General features: G+C 44.8%; 1 protein-coding gene across 1 annotated transcript in view; it reads right to left on the reverse strand.

Annotated features, from left to right (window-relative positions):
- The window catches only part of Clstn2 (calsyntenin 2), a 593,894-nt gene that overhangs the window by 15,205 nt on the left and 561,398 nt on the right, over positions 1 to 17,291 (reverse strand). The window contains exons 10-12 of the mRNA XM_031345279.1: positions 10,284 to 10,450; positions 3,775 to 3,923; positions 2,135 to 2,358 (exon numbers count right to left, since the gene is read on the reverse strand). Of these exons, the coding sequence (XP_031201139.1) occupies positions 2,135 to 2,358; positions 3,775 to 3,923; positions 10,284 to 10,450 (540 nt within the window). The remainder of the gene's footprint in view (positions 1 to 2,134; positions 2,359 to 3,774; positions 3,924 to 10,283; positions 10,451 to 17,291) is intronic.

The raw sequence follows: 17,291 nt of genomic DNA on the forward strand, positions 1-17,291 counted from the left end.
ACAAGACCATTATTTTAATTTAAAAACTTCAGTGTTACCTGGAATTGTTTTGTTCTCATTAATTCTATTCTATTAGAGTTTTCACGTGCCTAATTTTTTTACTGTTAGTCAACCATGATGGTTCTATGTGGCACTAAGAGTATATAAAAATGCAGTAATCCACACTAATACTGAGGCCAACTATTAATGGTAGTGAATGCATAGTTTCAAATCTCTTCCAGGTGTTTTCTAGCTTCCTGTCTGGAGAAGTTAGGTCACCTTCCTCATGATATGGCTGGCAGAGCCACACTAGGCAGGAGCGTGTCTTGGCTGCCATCACAGGCCTCTTTCCCTATGGCATTATCTTCCACCCCCTACTTTCCTGAATCCACTGTGTTGAAGAGACTCTGCATTAGGTGCTCAGAGGGGAATCATCCAAGGCTGAGCCCTCTAGGATCCTCTGTTCTGGCTTATCAGACAGGTAGTCACCTCTAAGAGCTAAAAATGACTGTGAGCTCCTGGGCCAGCAAACTGGTCATCTAGGAGATGACCTCAGCCTGAGGGTCAGAGGTAGTGTTGAATGAAAACATGCTTGCAAACTATCAATAATGGGGGTCAGAAAGGAGATGGATACAAAAGAGCTAGGTAGTCCAGAAGCATGAAAACATGCATGCATAGGGCTGTTGAGTGTGTACGTGTGTGCTCCCTGCATAAATGTGGAAAAGTGTGAGTATGTGTGCCTATGTGTCAATAGGAGGCAGAAGGTGATCCTACAACCCATCACTGTGGCTTGGTAGCAAACACAGTTAGACTCCTCATTTAAGACTCTCATAAAAATGACTATTTCAACAGTAAATGTAGAAATTTAAAACTACTAATAATAGCTCTTGGGCACTGGACTATGCGCTTTGCATGCACCTCTCATAAATAGAAGGCAAAATGTGGACCCAGTTAACTGCTTTCTCTTGCATTGCCTGTGTGTGGGTGTCAGCTGCAGTGAAGCTCTCTGCTCCTGGACTGTGACCAGTAAAATCAGCAGGCTTTCTTTTCTATGTCTGATTTTAGCCACAAATGAGGACAACAGAGGAGAGAAGGTCACATGACTTAATGCACCTTGGCACTGTAACTCAGAAACCACCTTGTCTGGCCAGGTGTGAAATACCAACTATTTTTAGGTGCTCAGGAGGTCTGCCTCCCTTGAGAACCTAATCACTAGGGAGCAGTGTGGCTTAAGGTGGCGGGTAATTGGGATTATTATAGAAGCAGCTCTTCGGGGACTCAGGTCTACCTGGTACCAGCACATCATTAGCAGTGGATTTGGATGCAGGAGGGGAGAGAGCTGAAATTGGGCTTTAGGAAGAGGCTTCGAAGGATGGCTCTCAAGCAAGCATTGCCCTGTAATGCCTAGTCCCTCCCTTCCTGTCTGCAGACTTCCCTCTCCATTGGCTTCTTTACTGCCCACAGCATATGCTCTTGCATTCTGTGGAACCGTGCCTTTCTCCCCAGCGGAGGATAGACACTAGTCCTTCCTTCAGCAATGGTCCTAATAATGAAACTGGTGAGAATAACAACCTGGAAGTCCCCACCTCCCACCCCCCTGCCCAGAGCTTAGTCATATTGGCATGTGGGAGACCCAGCCTTCTGCTCTGTAAGTGGTAACGCAAAGCTGGATTCTTATCCTTTGAACGCCTTTAGCTTTTCTTCCAACGATCAGAAAAATACACACCCACTACAAGACATTTTTTTTTTTTTGCAGTCACAAACAATGAGAAAGAAAGCAGAAACAAATCATCTCTTGCAATGCTTCTCAGAGGACACTGCTGTTAGCATCAAGTACCCCGTTCTTCCGGGTATCTCTTTCTTACATGGCCCTCCATCATGCTATGTGGATACCGCAAAGCTTGCACGTCACTTCGTTTCACTTACCATATAGCACAGGGGCATCCTTCCTGCTTCCTGCCACTAACATGGGTGTGCTACACTTGGTTAAGCTGTCTGTCCCTCCTCCTGCTAATCATCTGAGTGTTTCTAGTTCTGTTTGGTTTTTTCCTATTATGCATTGTTCTGCCACGGGTGAGCAGTGTGGTTGCCCTGAAGTATCATTTTACTTGTCTGAAAGGGATTAATACCCATCCTTCCTATGGCCTGTACATACCTGTGCCTGTGGCTCTTGTGTCCCCGGAGGCCTCAGTCTTGGCAAAGGTGCTCACAATCTTGATGTCAGGGAAGAGAGTCACTCCTCTGGCACTTTCAAACTGGGCGGCAGGTCTCCAGAAACGCTCTGTTCCCTGGAGGGTGATCTGTGGCTCGATGGCCTGCAGGACCATGATGTAGGCATCCACATCTGGGATGCTGATGCACACATCTTCTCCAAAGCACCTGGGAAGACATCTGCAGTCATGGCCCGGATCGCTGATCATTTAAACCCTCCATCCCAGAGCCACAGATAAGGGACTGCAACCTCCAGTCCTTGCCAGGTATCCCGACTGTTAGAGGAGTCTCTGAGGACATCAGCAAACCTTCACATTTAAAGCCACATTACCATCCAATCACTAATAATGCAGAGACAAAAGATTGGCTCCTTGGAGGGATGTGACTTTTCTATACTAGCAACAAGTAACCATTAAAGCTTTCATTATCTTTTAGCAAAGTAATCAATGGCAGCATTAATTAGGAAACAACTGCTTGCTTTTGTGCATTAGTATTTGGTAAGAGAACTACTGTCTGGTTGGCTGTAGTCATTCTTACTAAACGATACCCCGGGGCTAAATTCTCCTGCTGTGGCCTATGTATGTGCTCCGTCTCTGTGGGGACAGCACAGGAGTTCACCTCTTCTATGGGTGAGAACAGAAGGCAGCTGTCACTCTACCCTGCCACATGAAAGTCTGGGAAGCGGAAATGATATTACAAGAACCAAGGCTGGGAAGTAGGGTCGATGAGGACCCATGCGTGCCCTGTTAGGCTGCTTCTGGCTGGGTGATTCATTGCTCTGTACTTTAACTTCTTATCTATACAATAGGGAGAACAATGCTTACCCTACACTAATAATAGTTAGTTATAAAGACCCTAAAAAAACCCTGTCCAGAGCCTACATCATGGTTTGAGTCCAACCTTTCTCACTAGACTCACTGAAGCCTACATGCTATCAATACACTCTATTATTATTGAATCTAAAGACTTGGGCAAAAATAGTGAGCCTTGCCTGGACCAATTGTGTGCCCTAGGGATTGATGCTAGAGCCCCAAAGAGGCAGCCATCATAATGCATGTTGTGAGAAGGTCCTGATGGAAGAAGAAAGGGTTCTTTGTGTAAGTCCCGTGTAGGGATGGAGTTTTCTTCTCTTCATGTTTTAGGTGAGATGCTGAGATCTGTCTGCCATTGCGGGTTCCCAGTCCAGCTTCCTGTCTCCCTGCCCATCACCTTCTTGTGGTCTTTGTCATGTCTACTCAATGGGTTCCTCTCTCCTTGCATCCTCCTTGTAGACCTGGAAGGCAGGTCTCAGAGATGGGCACTGGGCAATCCCTTCCCTCTTCTTTGCTCTAATATGGAGCTGACTCAGGGGTGTCTTCATCTAACCTTAGGCCTCTGGAGTGGGAACACTCTTTGTATCACTCTATTGAGTGTTGCCACCCACATTTCCTTAAAGAAAGCAAAAGCATAGGTCCCCAAAGCATCCTCTGGTGGATAGCAGAGGTGAAGAATGTCTAATAAGAGAAACCATATGTGCAAAGCATCATTTTAAAGGGACCACTGTTGCCTCTTAGGCTGGGCCTAGGCTGAGTGGCTTTCACTCACTGGACTTTGGAGGAGAGTCTGAGGCGCCGGACCCCTGCTGTTGGGAACTGCCTGGAGTTGATGTAGGAGACTTTCTGGAGGGCTTGGTTGATGTTCCCAATGTCATCGCCTTCCATCACAAGGATCGACTGTGAAGGGTTGAAGTGATACTGGAAGACAGAAATGGGAAATACAGTCAATGGTAGGGATGGCCCTCTGCAAACTGTAAAACTCCACAGAGTGGCCACTAACGCCACCAAAATTGTTCCCAGAACCTCTGAAGAGCTTCAGGGCCTTCCCTAGGAGTTCTACCCCAGGGGCAGACATTCCTGGGGATACCAGTCGGAGCCACAGGATGGAATTCTGAAAATGAAGGCATACTGTTCCTAGTGAGAATTAATTTTGTTTTGATTTACACACAGGTTCTCACTATGTAGCCCCGACTGGCCTGGAATTCACGATGTAGACCAGGCTAGCCTCAAATTCAGAGATTATTAGCCTTCCTGTGTCTCTTGAGTTCTGGGATGAAGGAGGTGAGGCACCATGCCATTAGATAGAGTTTTTGTGTTAATTTCAATCTTTTGTTATTATCATCACAATCGATAATTTCCTATATACAGGCACATGGTTGTATCTAGAGGACAAATCTTGGCAAGGGAAATTTCTAGGTAAAATGAGTAGCATATGCTTTTTGTCCACGCTGGCAAATTTCCGATTGTTGGAATTGTCAAAGTGTGTGCACCTGCACATGTACGCGTGCGTGCACATGCGCGCGTGCACACACACACACACACACACACACACACACACACGCACACACACACACACCCCTTCCAGCAGAGGGCAAGTACATCTTCTCTAACCACAGTCATCTGTATGCTGTCAACCTTTGGGACCTTGGCCAGATTGATAGGTAACAAAGGTCAACTTACTCTTGTTTTAATTCATATTTCTTTTCAACATAAGGATATTGAATATATGTTTTAATAGGTTTAAGAAAAACTATCCATTTACTTTTCCCTGACCTGACTCAATGTCTTCACTGTGATACTCTTGTTCTGTGTTTGGGAATGGATGTGTCATTGTTGGTGACATTGAACCATGTGAGCCACTTGCATGGTGGTTCTAGTCAACTGAGAGCTACTATATAAGTGTTTTATTGTTGCCTATTCTTTGAAGTACCTATCTCTCTTCATGTAGGTTCCACTGGGATTGCATGCTTTTTTCTAGTTGTACTTCCCAAATAGTGGCATGATTTCCTGGCACACTGATAAGGGCTTTTCTCACTGAACACAGGGACCTCTACCAATCCCTTCATCCCAGAAACTAGCTCCAATGATATGAGAACTCCATTTATATGGATAAATGAATGGTCCCCCAACCCTCCGTTTTCCTCAGCACCATCTCCCTCAGTCCACCCAGGACTTCCTCCTTACTTTTCATCCGAGCGCATAATCACACTACCAAACCCTGCTTCACTCCCCCCTTTCTCGCCTCCCCTGTGCCATGTGTTTCAAGTCCACATGACCATATCAGACCAATGAGACATGAGCAGAAGTGAGGTATGATGGGCTGGGCCAAGGCAGAGAAATGCCCTATTGGGGGCTCTCTTGTCTTTTATCTCCAATTTAGTGACCTTCAGCCTCTACACAGGAATTCCATCTCACCTCCTACTGAATTTAAGAGAAAAACATTTCTATGTGCCAATCTCCTGAGTTTGGGGAGTTATCGCCACCACAGGTCACCACGTCTGGAGGATGAAGTCAGCCCTCCCCAGCCATGCTTCTTCTGTGAGGCTATGGAGCATGTCTGAGGGACCACAACACTTGGGATTGTCATTTTAGATCTAGTGCACATTACAAAGTACAACTTTGGGTAGTTAGTCCCTCTTTCTGGACTTCATTTCCTCATTTAAAACATGAAGAAATGAGTATCTATCTGTCTGAAGTTTAAATGAGGATGTATGCACTATATATGAAACACTTGGGTCCAGAAGCATTTGAGATTTTATATTTTTTTCTTTTAGATTTGAAATATCTTCACATATCTGTAATGAGATGCTGTAGGCCTAGAACTTAATTCTACATATGAAATTAATTTAGGGTTTATGCATACCTCATATATACAGTCTGAAAGTCTGAATATTACATATAATATGTTTTAGTATGCCTGCGGTTTGACTGGGGCCTGTCAAAGGAGACTAACTGTAACTTTCCATTTGTGTTAGCTTGCCATTGCTTATGAAGTTTTGTATTTTGGAACTTTAGAATAAGGATGCTTACATGATAAAAGTTCCTATATTTACAATGTGAAAACTTGGGCTATAATCCCCAGTGCTGTAGTAAGCCCATCTTTGTGGAGTCTTTACTGGTGAGGCCACTGTGTCATTTTCGCCTTCCCTATGGTCTATTTCCTGTTCCTCACACCCCTGGGTAGCATCTCTGTGAGCTATGACCTCTGTCCGTGAGCATAGCTCCCATGTTCTAGATTTAGGAGGGCCCAGGATCATGTTTCACAGTCAGCCACTGGATACTTCTCAGGATGCTCATCTCGGAAGCCAACACACACCAGTGGGTCACAATTAGACTGGAGACATTTTACAAGCCACCCATTCTAGATCTGAAAAGATTTAAGGTCATCCTTCTAAAACCACTACTCAGAACTCTCATCTGCTCCTCTTCACAGTGTCACTGATGCTTTGTGCAGGCTTGTGGTGCTGCTGCTGCCGATGTGTGTATGAGAACCTTAAGGGCCTGGTCACTAGTTTTCCTTAGCTTCCCCACAGGGTCTAGGGACCCTTCATAGCAGTAGGATGAAGAAGATGGTGAGAACTGCAGGTTTGAGCCTGGCGTGATGGATGGATAGGAAGGTCAGCAGGGTCCTCTACAGCTGTGGTCCTTGACCTTTCCTAAGGCTATGGCTCTTTAGTAAAGTTCCTTACATTGTGGTGACCCCAACCATAAACTTATCTTTGTTGCTACTTCATAACTGTAATTTTGCTCCTGTTATGAATCATGAATCCTGTTATGTCTTATTAACTTCTCTCACAGACCTTGAGTTCTCACAAGCCATTCCTTAGGGATGGGAAAGGATCATTTGTGGTGACTTGGGTAAGAGTAGGTGGGCTACTGAGAAGCCTCCCTGCAGACTCCTCTCATTCGTGTGACACTTATCTAAGCACCTTGCCTTTCCACAGGCTACAACTACTCTGTAGATATCTGTGTCTTCTGATGGTCTTGGGTGACCCTTCTGAAAGAGTCATTTGACCCCTGAAGAGGTCATGACCCACAGCTTGAGAATTCCTGTTCTGGAAAGATGACCTGGTAGCATTCCTAGGCAATGGGCAGAGCACGTCTTCACCGAATCCTCTTGACAAAAGCATAGGTTAGCCAATGTGTTGGGTTTCCAGTTAACACCCTAGACTGGACTCAGGAACATCCTCTGGCCAAAGGAGATGAAGATGGTACTAAGCCCAGGTGTCAACATAATTCCTGTAGGATCAATAGAAGCCTACATGGGTTCTCATATTTTTCTAGCTGCAGTATTCCATGCTCTGAGGATATGTCTGTGATTATGTGCATCCAGAAATATGCATAATCCACAGGAAGACAAGTGGAGCAAAGAGCTGGCACTAGGCCTTATGAGTGGAGACATTCCTTCAGCAAGCGATACCTCGCTTCTTTATAAGTCAGCCACACAGAAGGAGGCTAGTCACTGGCAAATCAAATGAGAGTCATTCAGAAATGATGTGTGGGCGACACACAGGGACAGAAGGAAGTTAGTTTTAATAATGGTCAAGGCCATCTTTTAATCAGAGTTGCTAGTGTGGAGGAAAGAGCATGGACTTATTTTGGACAAGTCCCCAAGCCCCAGTCCCCTTGCTTTTGAAATGAGGTCATAATATTTAATTTGTTTTGAGGAACAGAGATAATGAACATAAAATAGCCCCCAGTGAGTGCTGTGTAAACTGTGTGTCTTATTAACTTCTTTCACAGACCTCGAGTTCTCACAAGCCATGCCTTAGGGATGGGAAAGGATCATTTGTGGTGACTTGGGTAAGAGTAGGTGGGCTACTGAGAAGCCTCCCTGCAGACTCCTCTCATTCATGTGACACTTATCTAAGCACCTTGCCTTTCCACAGGCTACAACTACTCTGTAGAAATCACTTCGGTTCTTAATTTATAATTCACAAATTGCCTGGCTGGCAAGTCTAGCATCTCTGCTTTGTTTGCTCTGTCAAGCCTGGAACTCAGCAACAGTGGCCCCTCGGGATGGTTCAAAGCAAAGCGTGCATTCCGAGGCAGGCAGTGAGTTGGAGTGAGAAAGAGAGGCTTGGAGGTGGGAACTCCACGGTACTGGGTAGATAACAGCCCAAGGAAATAACACACGATGATTAGACTAGCTTTTCCAGTATAAAGTGGTCTGTAGCCTTCCTCCAATGATATATGATTAACAGGCATGTATGTGTATGTCATGCTAAACAATATCTGGAAAGTTAATACTGCCTAACCATGCCTTTGTAATTCCTTCTAGGCTCCCATTCTGACCCAATGTCTAGTGTAGACACCTTAACCTCTACATACATACATACATACATACATACATACATACATACATGCATGCATACATACATACATACATTCATACGGACAGATGGACAGACAGACATATGTAACACAAGATTATTCCCTCTTGCTTGAGCTTTCATCGGCTCTTAGTGGCTGGTAGTTAAGAAGTCTGCCTCTTAGTGTGTCCATGGTGTGGTCTCCACCAAGCTCTTTGGTCCCACTTTTGTGCCACTGTTTGGCTGCCCATAACGCTGGCCCAGAGGTTCTTGTCTGTGCCTTTCTGCAAGGCTCCTTTGCTACTGTTCAGATTCCCAAATCTGTTGGAATGGTTGGCCTCTTCAATCCCCTTCTTCTCCAAGGTACAAGCCCTACGTGTTCTGATATATTCTCTCCTCTGGGGAGCCTTCCCTGGAGGCCATTTGTGCTGAATTGGGAGCTCTGAAGTGAGACTGCCTAGATTCCAATCCTGGCTCAGCCCATCAGTAACTTAAGGGTCTCTTGAACATCCTTTATCCTTCAGTTCTCAGCGCCTGGCTGAGAAGCTCATGGCACTTTTGTCAATAGGAAGAGGTCTTTACCAGAATAATGGTCATAGAGTCTTTAGGGCAAGCCGTGCCTGGCTCTTGGAGGCTTTCAGCAAGTGGCAAGTGGCAAGCACCCAAGCAGGTTTCTTCACCACTGAGTTATCTGAGGACAATGAGCTGAGCGTATCTGCCTCTGGGGACCGGAGGAGCTGTCCTTGTCTCCAGGACACTACTAGTACCCTTCCTACACCCGAAACATGGATGTGTTTGCTGAGGCCATCACATTTTAATGGACAACATAGGTGCTCAGAGCAGCAGGCCACCTTGGATACCCAGGGCCAGAATCTTCAAGCATCAGGCCCCTGTTAGGAGCAGGCTCTGCTGGCAGGTGAGCCACTGGCTAGGAAATACAACCTCGTTGTAGGATGGCAAGGCAGGGCCATGGCAGACTGGGCACACATGGGCAGCAGTAGCAGTCCTCTGATATTGTCACTGTCCCTTGGGAAACCGCAAAGGGGGAAACAACTATGGATTCTGGGGATCCGGGGAGCTGTCCTGGTCTCCAGGACACAGAGGGTGGAACATCCTGACTTCCCAAAGGGTTTGGGACTCCCCTTCTCACACTGGGGCCTGGGATACTTCACTTGGGCCTTAGATGGGACTGACACTTCTCTTTATTCAGAACTCAGGGGGCTAGATGGGAGCTTCTTTCTTCAGAAGCCAAGGGCCCATGACCAGTGGCAGCTTCTTATAGCCGGGTGAGGCCAGAAGGTAACACTGCCTGTGGGAGAGAAAGCTTGCTGGGGCCATCGTTGTCCCTCCCCCTACCTCTCAGGAGACGCTTTCCTAAGGGCACAGCTCTGATTTCCCAAATCACTTGTATATTTTTGTTTCACATAAGCAATAAAAATCACGAATCTTTTCATGTTCCTTCTGATTCCAGATATTGCTTGGAGGGGAATTGGCTTCACTTTAACAATGTAAGACCTACTGGCTGTCATATCCATTTTCCAATTCTACCTCATGTCTGTCTTATCTTTATTTCTTCATTTGTGTTTTGGAGTAATGATTTTTTTTGTTTACTTTTTATGTTTCTGAAATGTATTCTTGCATGTCACTTTAGTGCCTTTAGGCAAATGAATAGCAAAGTAACCAACCATGCTACAGACGAATGAAGTTTCATACCTCCCTCCAGGTAGACATGGAATGGCTTCAACGGTCTACTTAAAGCACCTGATCTAGAAGCTTCAGGAGCTGGCTTTGGAAGTCCATTCTAGAAGTCATGGTCACTACCTGATGCCTGTTAAAGTGTGGCCACACCTAAGTGAGGCACCATTTCTGTGAGGCTTCTCTGAGAATAACTATTTCCTGGCTTAGGTCTTGGCTAGCCTTCATCTCAGGAACCAGTGGTTAGAGATAGTACTAGTGCCTTTCTTACCTTTATCCCTCGCCCAAGACTTTCCAAGGAATTAATATCCAGCCCTTCTTTGCAGGCCTGCAAACAAGAAATCACCTTCTGGCTTTCCATTTTGCCAGGACGGATTGTGAGACTGGCAAGGCTGCCATGGAAAAATTGTGCAAACCGTGGTTTGGCCACTTCGCCTCCTGTAAGAACAAGAAATATTGTCATCTGTCTTGAGGATGCTAGGGAAGAAGAACCAACACAAAGCACCATCTGCCCATGGAGCCAAGATCACCCACACTGCCTGTGTGTTCTTTAAGCCTAAGGGATAGAAACGAGTCTGTGTGTGTGTGTGTGTGTGTGTTTGTGTATATGTGTGTGTATGTGTGTGTATGTGTGTGTATGTATGTGTGTGTATGTATGTGTGTGTGTGTTTGTGTGTGTGTTTGTGTGTGTGTTTGTGTGTGTGTATGTGTGTGTGTTTGTGTGTATGTGTTTGTATGTATATGTATGTATGTGTGTGTTTGTGTGTGTGTGTTTGTGTGTGTATGTATGTGTGTATGTTTGTGTGTGTGTATGTGTGTGTGTGTGTGTGTGTGTGTGTGTGTGTGTGTTTAGATGCTGAGCTTTGTGGGAGCTTGGGTTTGCTACTGTGCTGTGACTGGTTCTAAATGCTCATATTACAGCCTCTTTAGGAGCCACTCCCATCTCCTCCCTGGTCTCCAAGCCAGGCTTCCCTTGAGGTCTGCTTACAGCCCACCTCACCCAGATAGCCTTTCCTAGCATCTTTACCAATTACAGCCTCCCTCCTCCATCTTTGGGAGGATTACATGGACAGATCTAGCCTGGTTCTTGCTTGAATTTTTTTTTTTTGTTCAGAAAGAAAACAGGATGTGGAGGGAAGACGGACCATGTCCCCATCTTGATAGTTCCCAGGAAAGGTTTTGAGATCTCATTGAGCTCCCATAGCTCACAGGACACCTTTATGCCTCCTAGCTCTGGTAGGTCGTCTTGATCCGCACAGCAGCTTCTGCTGCTTCTGTGCTTGATGTTGCCTGAGGCTCAAAAACAGACTAGGTCTGCTCATGAGTGGCTTTCCTGACTCCCCAGAGGGCAGCTTTCCAGCAAGTGGCACTGTGGCACCCTTGCTGCCTTTTAGCGAGCTGGGGTATGCCAACAAAGCCCTCTGGGTAGTGGATGCTCCTTTGGCACACAGTTCTTACATTTCTTAGTGTGTTTGAGATGTCTTCATAATTCCTTGATACCCCATTTCTTTCTGCTTTCTTATTGAAATTACTCAATGCTCCCTATTCAATCACCCTTGCCAATTTACCGAGTGGCTCTTTCTATTGCCTAGATACGGACTTGCCTGGGTTCACCCTTACACCTGTTGCTCTTACACTTGTTCACCCCTACCCTGTCCTCCTCACTCCCCAGATTAGGCACATTTCATCATTTTTCAAGGTCTCTTAGATGGCCTGTCAATGCTATTTCCTCAAATTTATATTGAGTCCCTGTTTCATATGAGCTGCCCCAGCCCTGAGGCCCAGGCTTAGGGCTTGGATTACTGGTAGTTGGTTTTATTGTAGTCCCTTCCACCTGACATTGCTGGTGAATTGTTTACATGTATGTGCTGTCTTCAGTAGCTCAAATGGTTATCATTTTAACCATCTGCATATCTTTTAAAAAGATGAAGTGGTGCCTAGACCCCCCCGCCAGAGATTTTTATTTAATTGGTATGGGGAGTTTTAAAAGCTTGTTGGGTAGAGCAGATGGGAAGCCAAGGTTAAGCAGCACTGAGCAGCACTGAGCAGTGAGCTTCTCCATGTTGGTCGTTTTGCATACTCCTTCTGTGATCTCTCTCCTTGATGCTACCCGCAGGCTTGCTCTTTGCAAGCTGCTATAATTTATTAGTTTAAGCCTCTCTTTCCTGGATAGCAAGGATCACTCATGCATTATTCATTTTAATGAAGACAATACTGAGCAAGTAAGTATTAGGGGCTGAGGGTGCACCAGACACTGTGCATAAGTTGACTCATTTATTCTTCTCAAGAACACTTGGCCTCTCGTGTCCTCTTGGCATGCTATACTCTGCCTGGCATACAGCAGACACTTTATAATTGCCCGTTGAATTGAAGGAGACGAAACGCTGAATCCCATCAGAGTCATCATGGGCCCTGTGGCTCTCTCTCACCCTTTTCTTCTTGCTAAGGCAGCCCTGAGGCCTTGGGCATGGATTGACTACTGGGATAGTGTCTAAGCAAATTTTATTACACCATCATTGCTCCAGTGATGGATTCAGGGGTGGGTCTGGGGCCAAGTACCAAACTGAAGCCAATCAGTACCTGGCATTCAAAAAGCTATAATTATGGTTCCAGAATATGCATGAGACCAAATTTAGTCTACTATCATGAGAGATGATGACTGGTGGCTTACACATAAAAGCTTCCATTTTTTTCTTCTCAGAAGGTTTTCAATGAACTCTTGTTGTCTTTCTATAGAGAAGCCACAGCTGCATAAACCATCTTGCCATTAGACTGTGATGGTAAGAACAATGCAAAATGTAGGGCAGAGTTAGAAGAGGCACAGTGGGACCAAGTAGGACCTAGATGTATCCCCACTGCTGTGCTTTGGGATATCCTGTGCTTCAGGAACAATCTGTCTTTATGTGTTAAACCATTTTGCCCCATGGGTTGTTTCCTTGCCACATAAGGATTCTTTGCTTTGAATCTAAGACAAGTCTTTTGTTTAGTGCTGGGTTCACAGGGAATTCCAAAATAACTGTGGCTTTGAGGGATGGCTTGAAATAGCCATGGCCATGAGTGGACAATTTGGGGTTTTCTGATCTAGAAGCTTCTTTCTGGATAAAGTGCTTCTCCTTAACTTACATGCTCATGCCCTAATACTATGGCTTGGATGCCAAGTGCTCTCCCAAAAGAGGCTCCCATATTGAGAGGCGAGTCCCTTGTGCTTAGAGGGTAGGCTTTAGAAAGTGATTAGGTTATGAGGGCTCTAATCAAAACATTGACTTAACCCACTGAGGGATTCAAAACATGAATAGACTGTTGGGAGTTGACAGAACTGTGGAGGGTGAGGCCTTGTTGGAAGATGCAGATCACTCTTATCTGTTCCCTGGATGCCTCAGAAACAACTCTGCTCCTTCACACCCTTCCGCCAGGGTGTTCTGCTTCACCATGGCCTGGAAACAACTGGGCAGGCTGGTCAGGGCCTGAAAGCTCTGAAGCATGGGCCAAGATAAATCTGTCCCCATGTAAATAGTTTTTTGTTTTAGTATTTGTCATAGCAACAAAATGTCTGACTTTTAATCCTGTCATTGGATATCTGGATATCTTTTATTGACCTATAGAAAAGAGGATGAAGGCCTGAGCATGAATGATGGAGGCACTAGCCAGATGCTCATCTATTTCCTGCCTACATGTGTCTCTCCCTTGGAGCAGCAGAGTCAATGAGCATTCCTGCCTAGGTGGGACTTGGGTCCCAACACCATGAGAAATCTCAACTTATAGCATCTCTTTGAGTCTTCATGAGCCCCCTGGGACACTGGCACTTATTCAGGCACCCATGGTGGTTTGAAAGAAAATGTCCCCACATGCCCATAGGGAGTTACACTATTAGGAGGTGTGGCCTTGACAAGAGTACTTATAGCTTGGCCAGAGTAAATGTGGCTTGGTTAGAGGAAAACTGTTACTGGGGGCAGGTTTTGAAGTCTCAGATACTCAAGCCAGGTCAGTGGCTCATTGTTCTCTTTCTGCTGCCTGCCCCTCTAGATGTAGAACTCTCAGCTGCCTCTCCAGCACTGTGTCTGTTTGTGTGCCACCATGCTTCCTGCCACGATAACAGACTAAACCTCAGAACCATAAGCCAGTCCCAGTTAAATAGTTTCCTTTTTTTTTAAGGATTTATTTATTATTATAATTAACTACACTGTAGCTGTCTTCAGACACACCAGAAGAAGGAGTCAGACCTCATTATGGGTGGATGTGAGCCACCATGAGGTTGCTGAGATTTGAACTCAAGGACCTTCGGAAGAGCAGTCAGTGCTCTTACCCTCTGAGCCGTCTCACCAGCCCAAATAGTTTCCTTTATAAGTGTTGCTGTAGTCATGGGTCTCTTCATTGCAATGAAACTCTAAATAAGATAGCATTCCAATAAAACTTAGGCTTGAAGTTATAGAGTGTATGTCCCTACACTCCAAATACATCATCTATCATAGCCTTCCTTATCATCTGTCTTAGAATCTCTATCTCAAAGGCCAATGGTTGTGACTGGCCTGGTTACCAAGGTATCATGTTCTGTATTTTCAACTTAAGAATCCAGGATCTGTGCTATACACTGTTTATGAGTCAGAAGTTTCTAGGAAATAGCTTAGTTAGCAATGGGAGACATGCAGAAAATTTGAAATACATTTTACCCAGTACTAGATGTGATGGAAGATATTAAAAATAATAGACACACTGAAAATTTCTCTTTTTAATATTGAAGATGTCCACATGGACCACACAGCTCCTGTCAAAATTTAGGATAAACATGGTCATGAACCATTTTAAGAGAACAAAACAAAAATCTCGAAACTTTGTTTCCTGACATGATTTTGGATTCCTTAGACTAGATAAGCATTTACAAAACATTTTCCGTATGTCTAGTCTTCTGTTAGGTTTATGTAATTGTACATCGTGGACTGGGATCTTTAGAGTTTATATTGAGTAGAAAGACTTAGGTTAAAATATATGAATTAGATGTTCTAAGATAATCAGGAATTTTAAGGCAGCATATGATCAATTTCTAAATAACATGTCTACTAGGTAAGAGAAAAAAAAATAGCTAAATAGCTATTACCAATAGGTCCTTGAAATCCATCAGGTTCTTTCATAAGCTGTTTCATTAATCATTAAGGATGAGGCAATCTTGGAGATCTTATGCTCTGTTCCTTATATTTTTATTGGCTATTTCTTCCATCTCGCTTTCATTTATGCATGTGTCTAGCCTTGCCACAGGAATGGCTATAGAAGAACCCTAAGTTGAGTAGCTATCCAAGTGTGGGTTTCAGAGGCATCTGCCCTTCCAAGGTCAAGGCAGACCTGACAGTGGTCCACCTCTGGGAGACATAGAGGAAGGGGCTCTGGTTTCTTCCTGGTGAGGTTAGTTTGGGGAAATGGAGAGAATAAATTACAGAATGGAATCACATACAGCTGTTTTTGGGGCTGAGCCCCAGCAGGATTTATGGTATCTGTACTGTGCTAGGTAGACTGTCCACAGAGGGGCACACAGAGAGAACAAAAGAAGCACCACTAGCATTCATGTAGCCCCATGGAAGGCAGTGAAATGCAAAGACAGCTATCAGTCCTAAAGGACCATTAGTGACTGAGGACCAAAGGATGGAGAGGAGCATCATTTCAAAGAATAGCCGCAGGGAAAGGTGACCAGTCCCATATTACCCTACAACTCTACATCCTCACCTCCAGAATCAACCAGCCATTACCCAAGAAAATGGGAAAAATGCCAAGCCTGGGGAGGTTAGAGTTCCCTCACTCACATGGAATGAAGCTTGAAATGAAACAAAGATGGGTATGGAAAAAACCCATTTCATCTTCCTGAGTTGAGAGTGTGACCTATACACAGGCAACTCTTTCTACAAGGGAGGTTTACAGACAGGTTTGATAACTTTTCCAAAGTCACATGGCCGGGACCAAGTAAAGCTAAGATTCAGCCTTGACCTAGCCTTCTCCCTGCACATCATCTAATTAGTTGTGGTTGAAATAGTCCAAGGAAGGCTTACTGGAGGGGCTCAGGTTGACCGGCGCTGGCACTGAGTACCCAGTTATGCTGGCTTCTGCAAACACTCACTGGCTTCAGGAGAAACTCCCAGGGCTGGGATGAAGAGTGCTGGGAAAGCCAGTTGTTTTGAAAACCAGCCATACAGTTGGCCCCTCCAAATCTGAGGTTTTTACTTCCACCGACTTAAGCCGCCACAGACTGAAAGCATCTAAGGAGTACTAAACACAGACCAGTCTTTTCCTTATCATTATTCTTTAAGCAGTAAGAATCCTCACCGAGCATTTCTTCCATATTAGGTCTTACAAATAATCTAGAGTTAATTTGAAGTATTTGGTGAGGTATTTGTCATTTTTATGCAAAACACTCTACCACTTTATATAAGGAAGTTGAGAGTCTCTGCTGTTTCATGCCTGTATGCCATCTGGGCACCAAGCACCTACAGATACTGAAGGACAGTGTTATTTGGCAAACATGATCTGATGCTGCCAGTCCTATTTGAAATAGAGCATTGAATTTAAAGGGAATGAAGAGCTGAATATCCACCACCCACTGTCCCAGCTTTCTGTCTTCTGAGAGGTGGGGTCTATTCACTGTTAAGTACAGCTGTAAGAGAAATTCGAGGTAGAAGACCTATGTCAGGTGAAGGCACCAAGCTCAAGTCAATACAAGGGTACTCAGGGAGCTACTGGCGTTCCTTCCATCTCCCCCTCTGCTGTTTAGTCTAAGAAATACATGGGAAGGAGAGGACGCCGTGCTTTCTTTTGCTTGAGTCGAACACTGCTCTTTGCAAGGCTTGTAGATGGGGATGCCCCTCAATGAACGCAATTTCACGGATGGCCAACTATCAATTTTGAGCAATGCAAATGGCCAGACTGTCTGAAGTCTTGCTTTCTCTTTTTTTCCCCTCATTTCAGTGATGGAGACACCCATGGAATGCAGAGACTAAGTGAAGTGTGTAATAGACCCTCACAAGCTGCAGCTTTCAAGCTATGTGCGCATAACCCCAAAGGGGGTTCACAGAGCTCTAAGTTGCAGGTGACTTGCAAAGAAAAATGATCTGTCATCAGGGCTGGCCATGACACATTCTCATCAAGCTTTCTTAACTCTTTTTTTTTTCTAAAAGGAAAAAAAAAAAACCTGAAATGTACTGTTCGCTTGCTTTTACAGTAAATGTTTAAATGATACCATAGAGAACAAAACACATGACTTAGGATTGACCCTAAAAGTCAGATCCCTGAAACTGAGGAC

The sequence above is a fragment of the Mastomys coucha genome, unplaced genomic scaffold (genome assembly GCF_008632895.1).
Source record: "Mastomys coucha isolate ucsf_1 unplaced genomic scaffold, UCSF_Mcou_1 pScaffold23, whole genome shotgun sequence".
NCBI classification, from domain to species: Eukaryota; Metazoa; Chordata; class Mammalia; order Rodentia; family Muridae; genus Mastomys; species Mastomys coucha.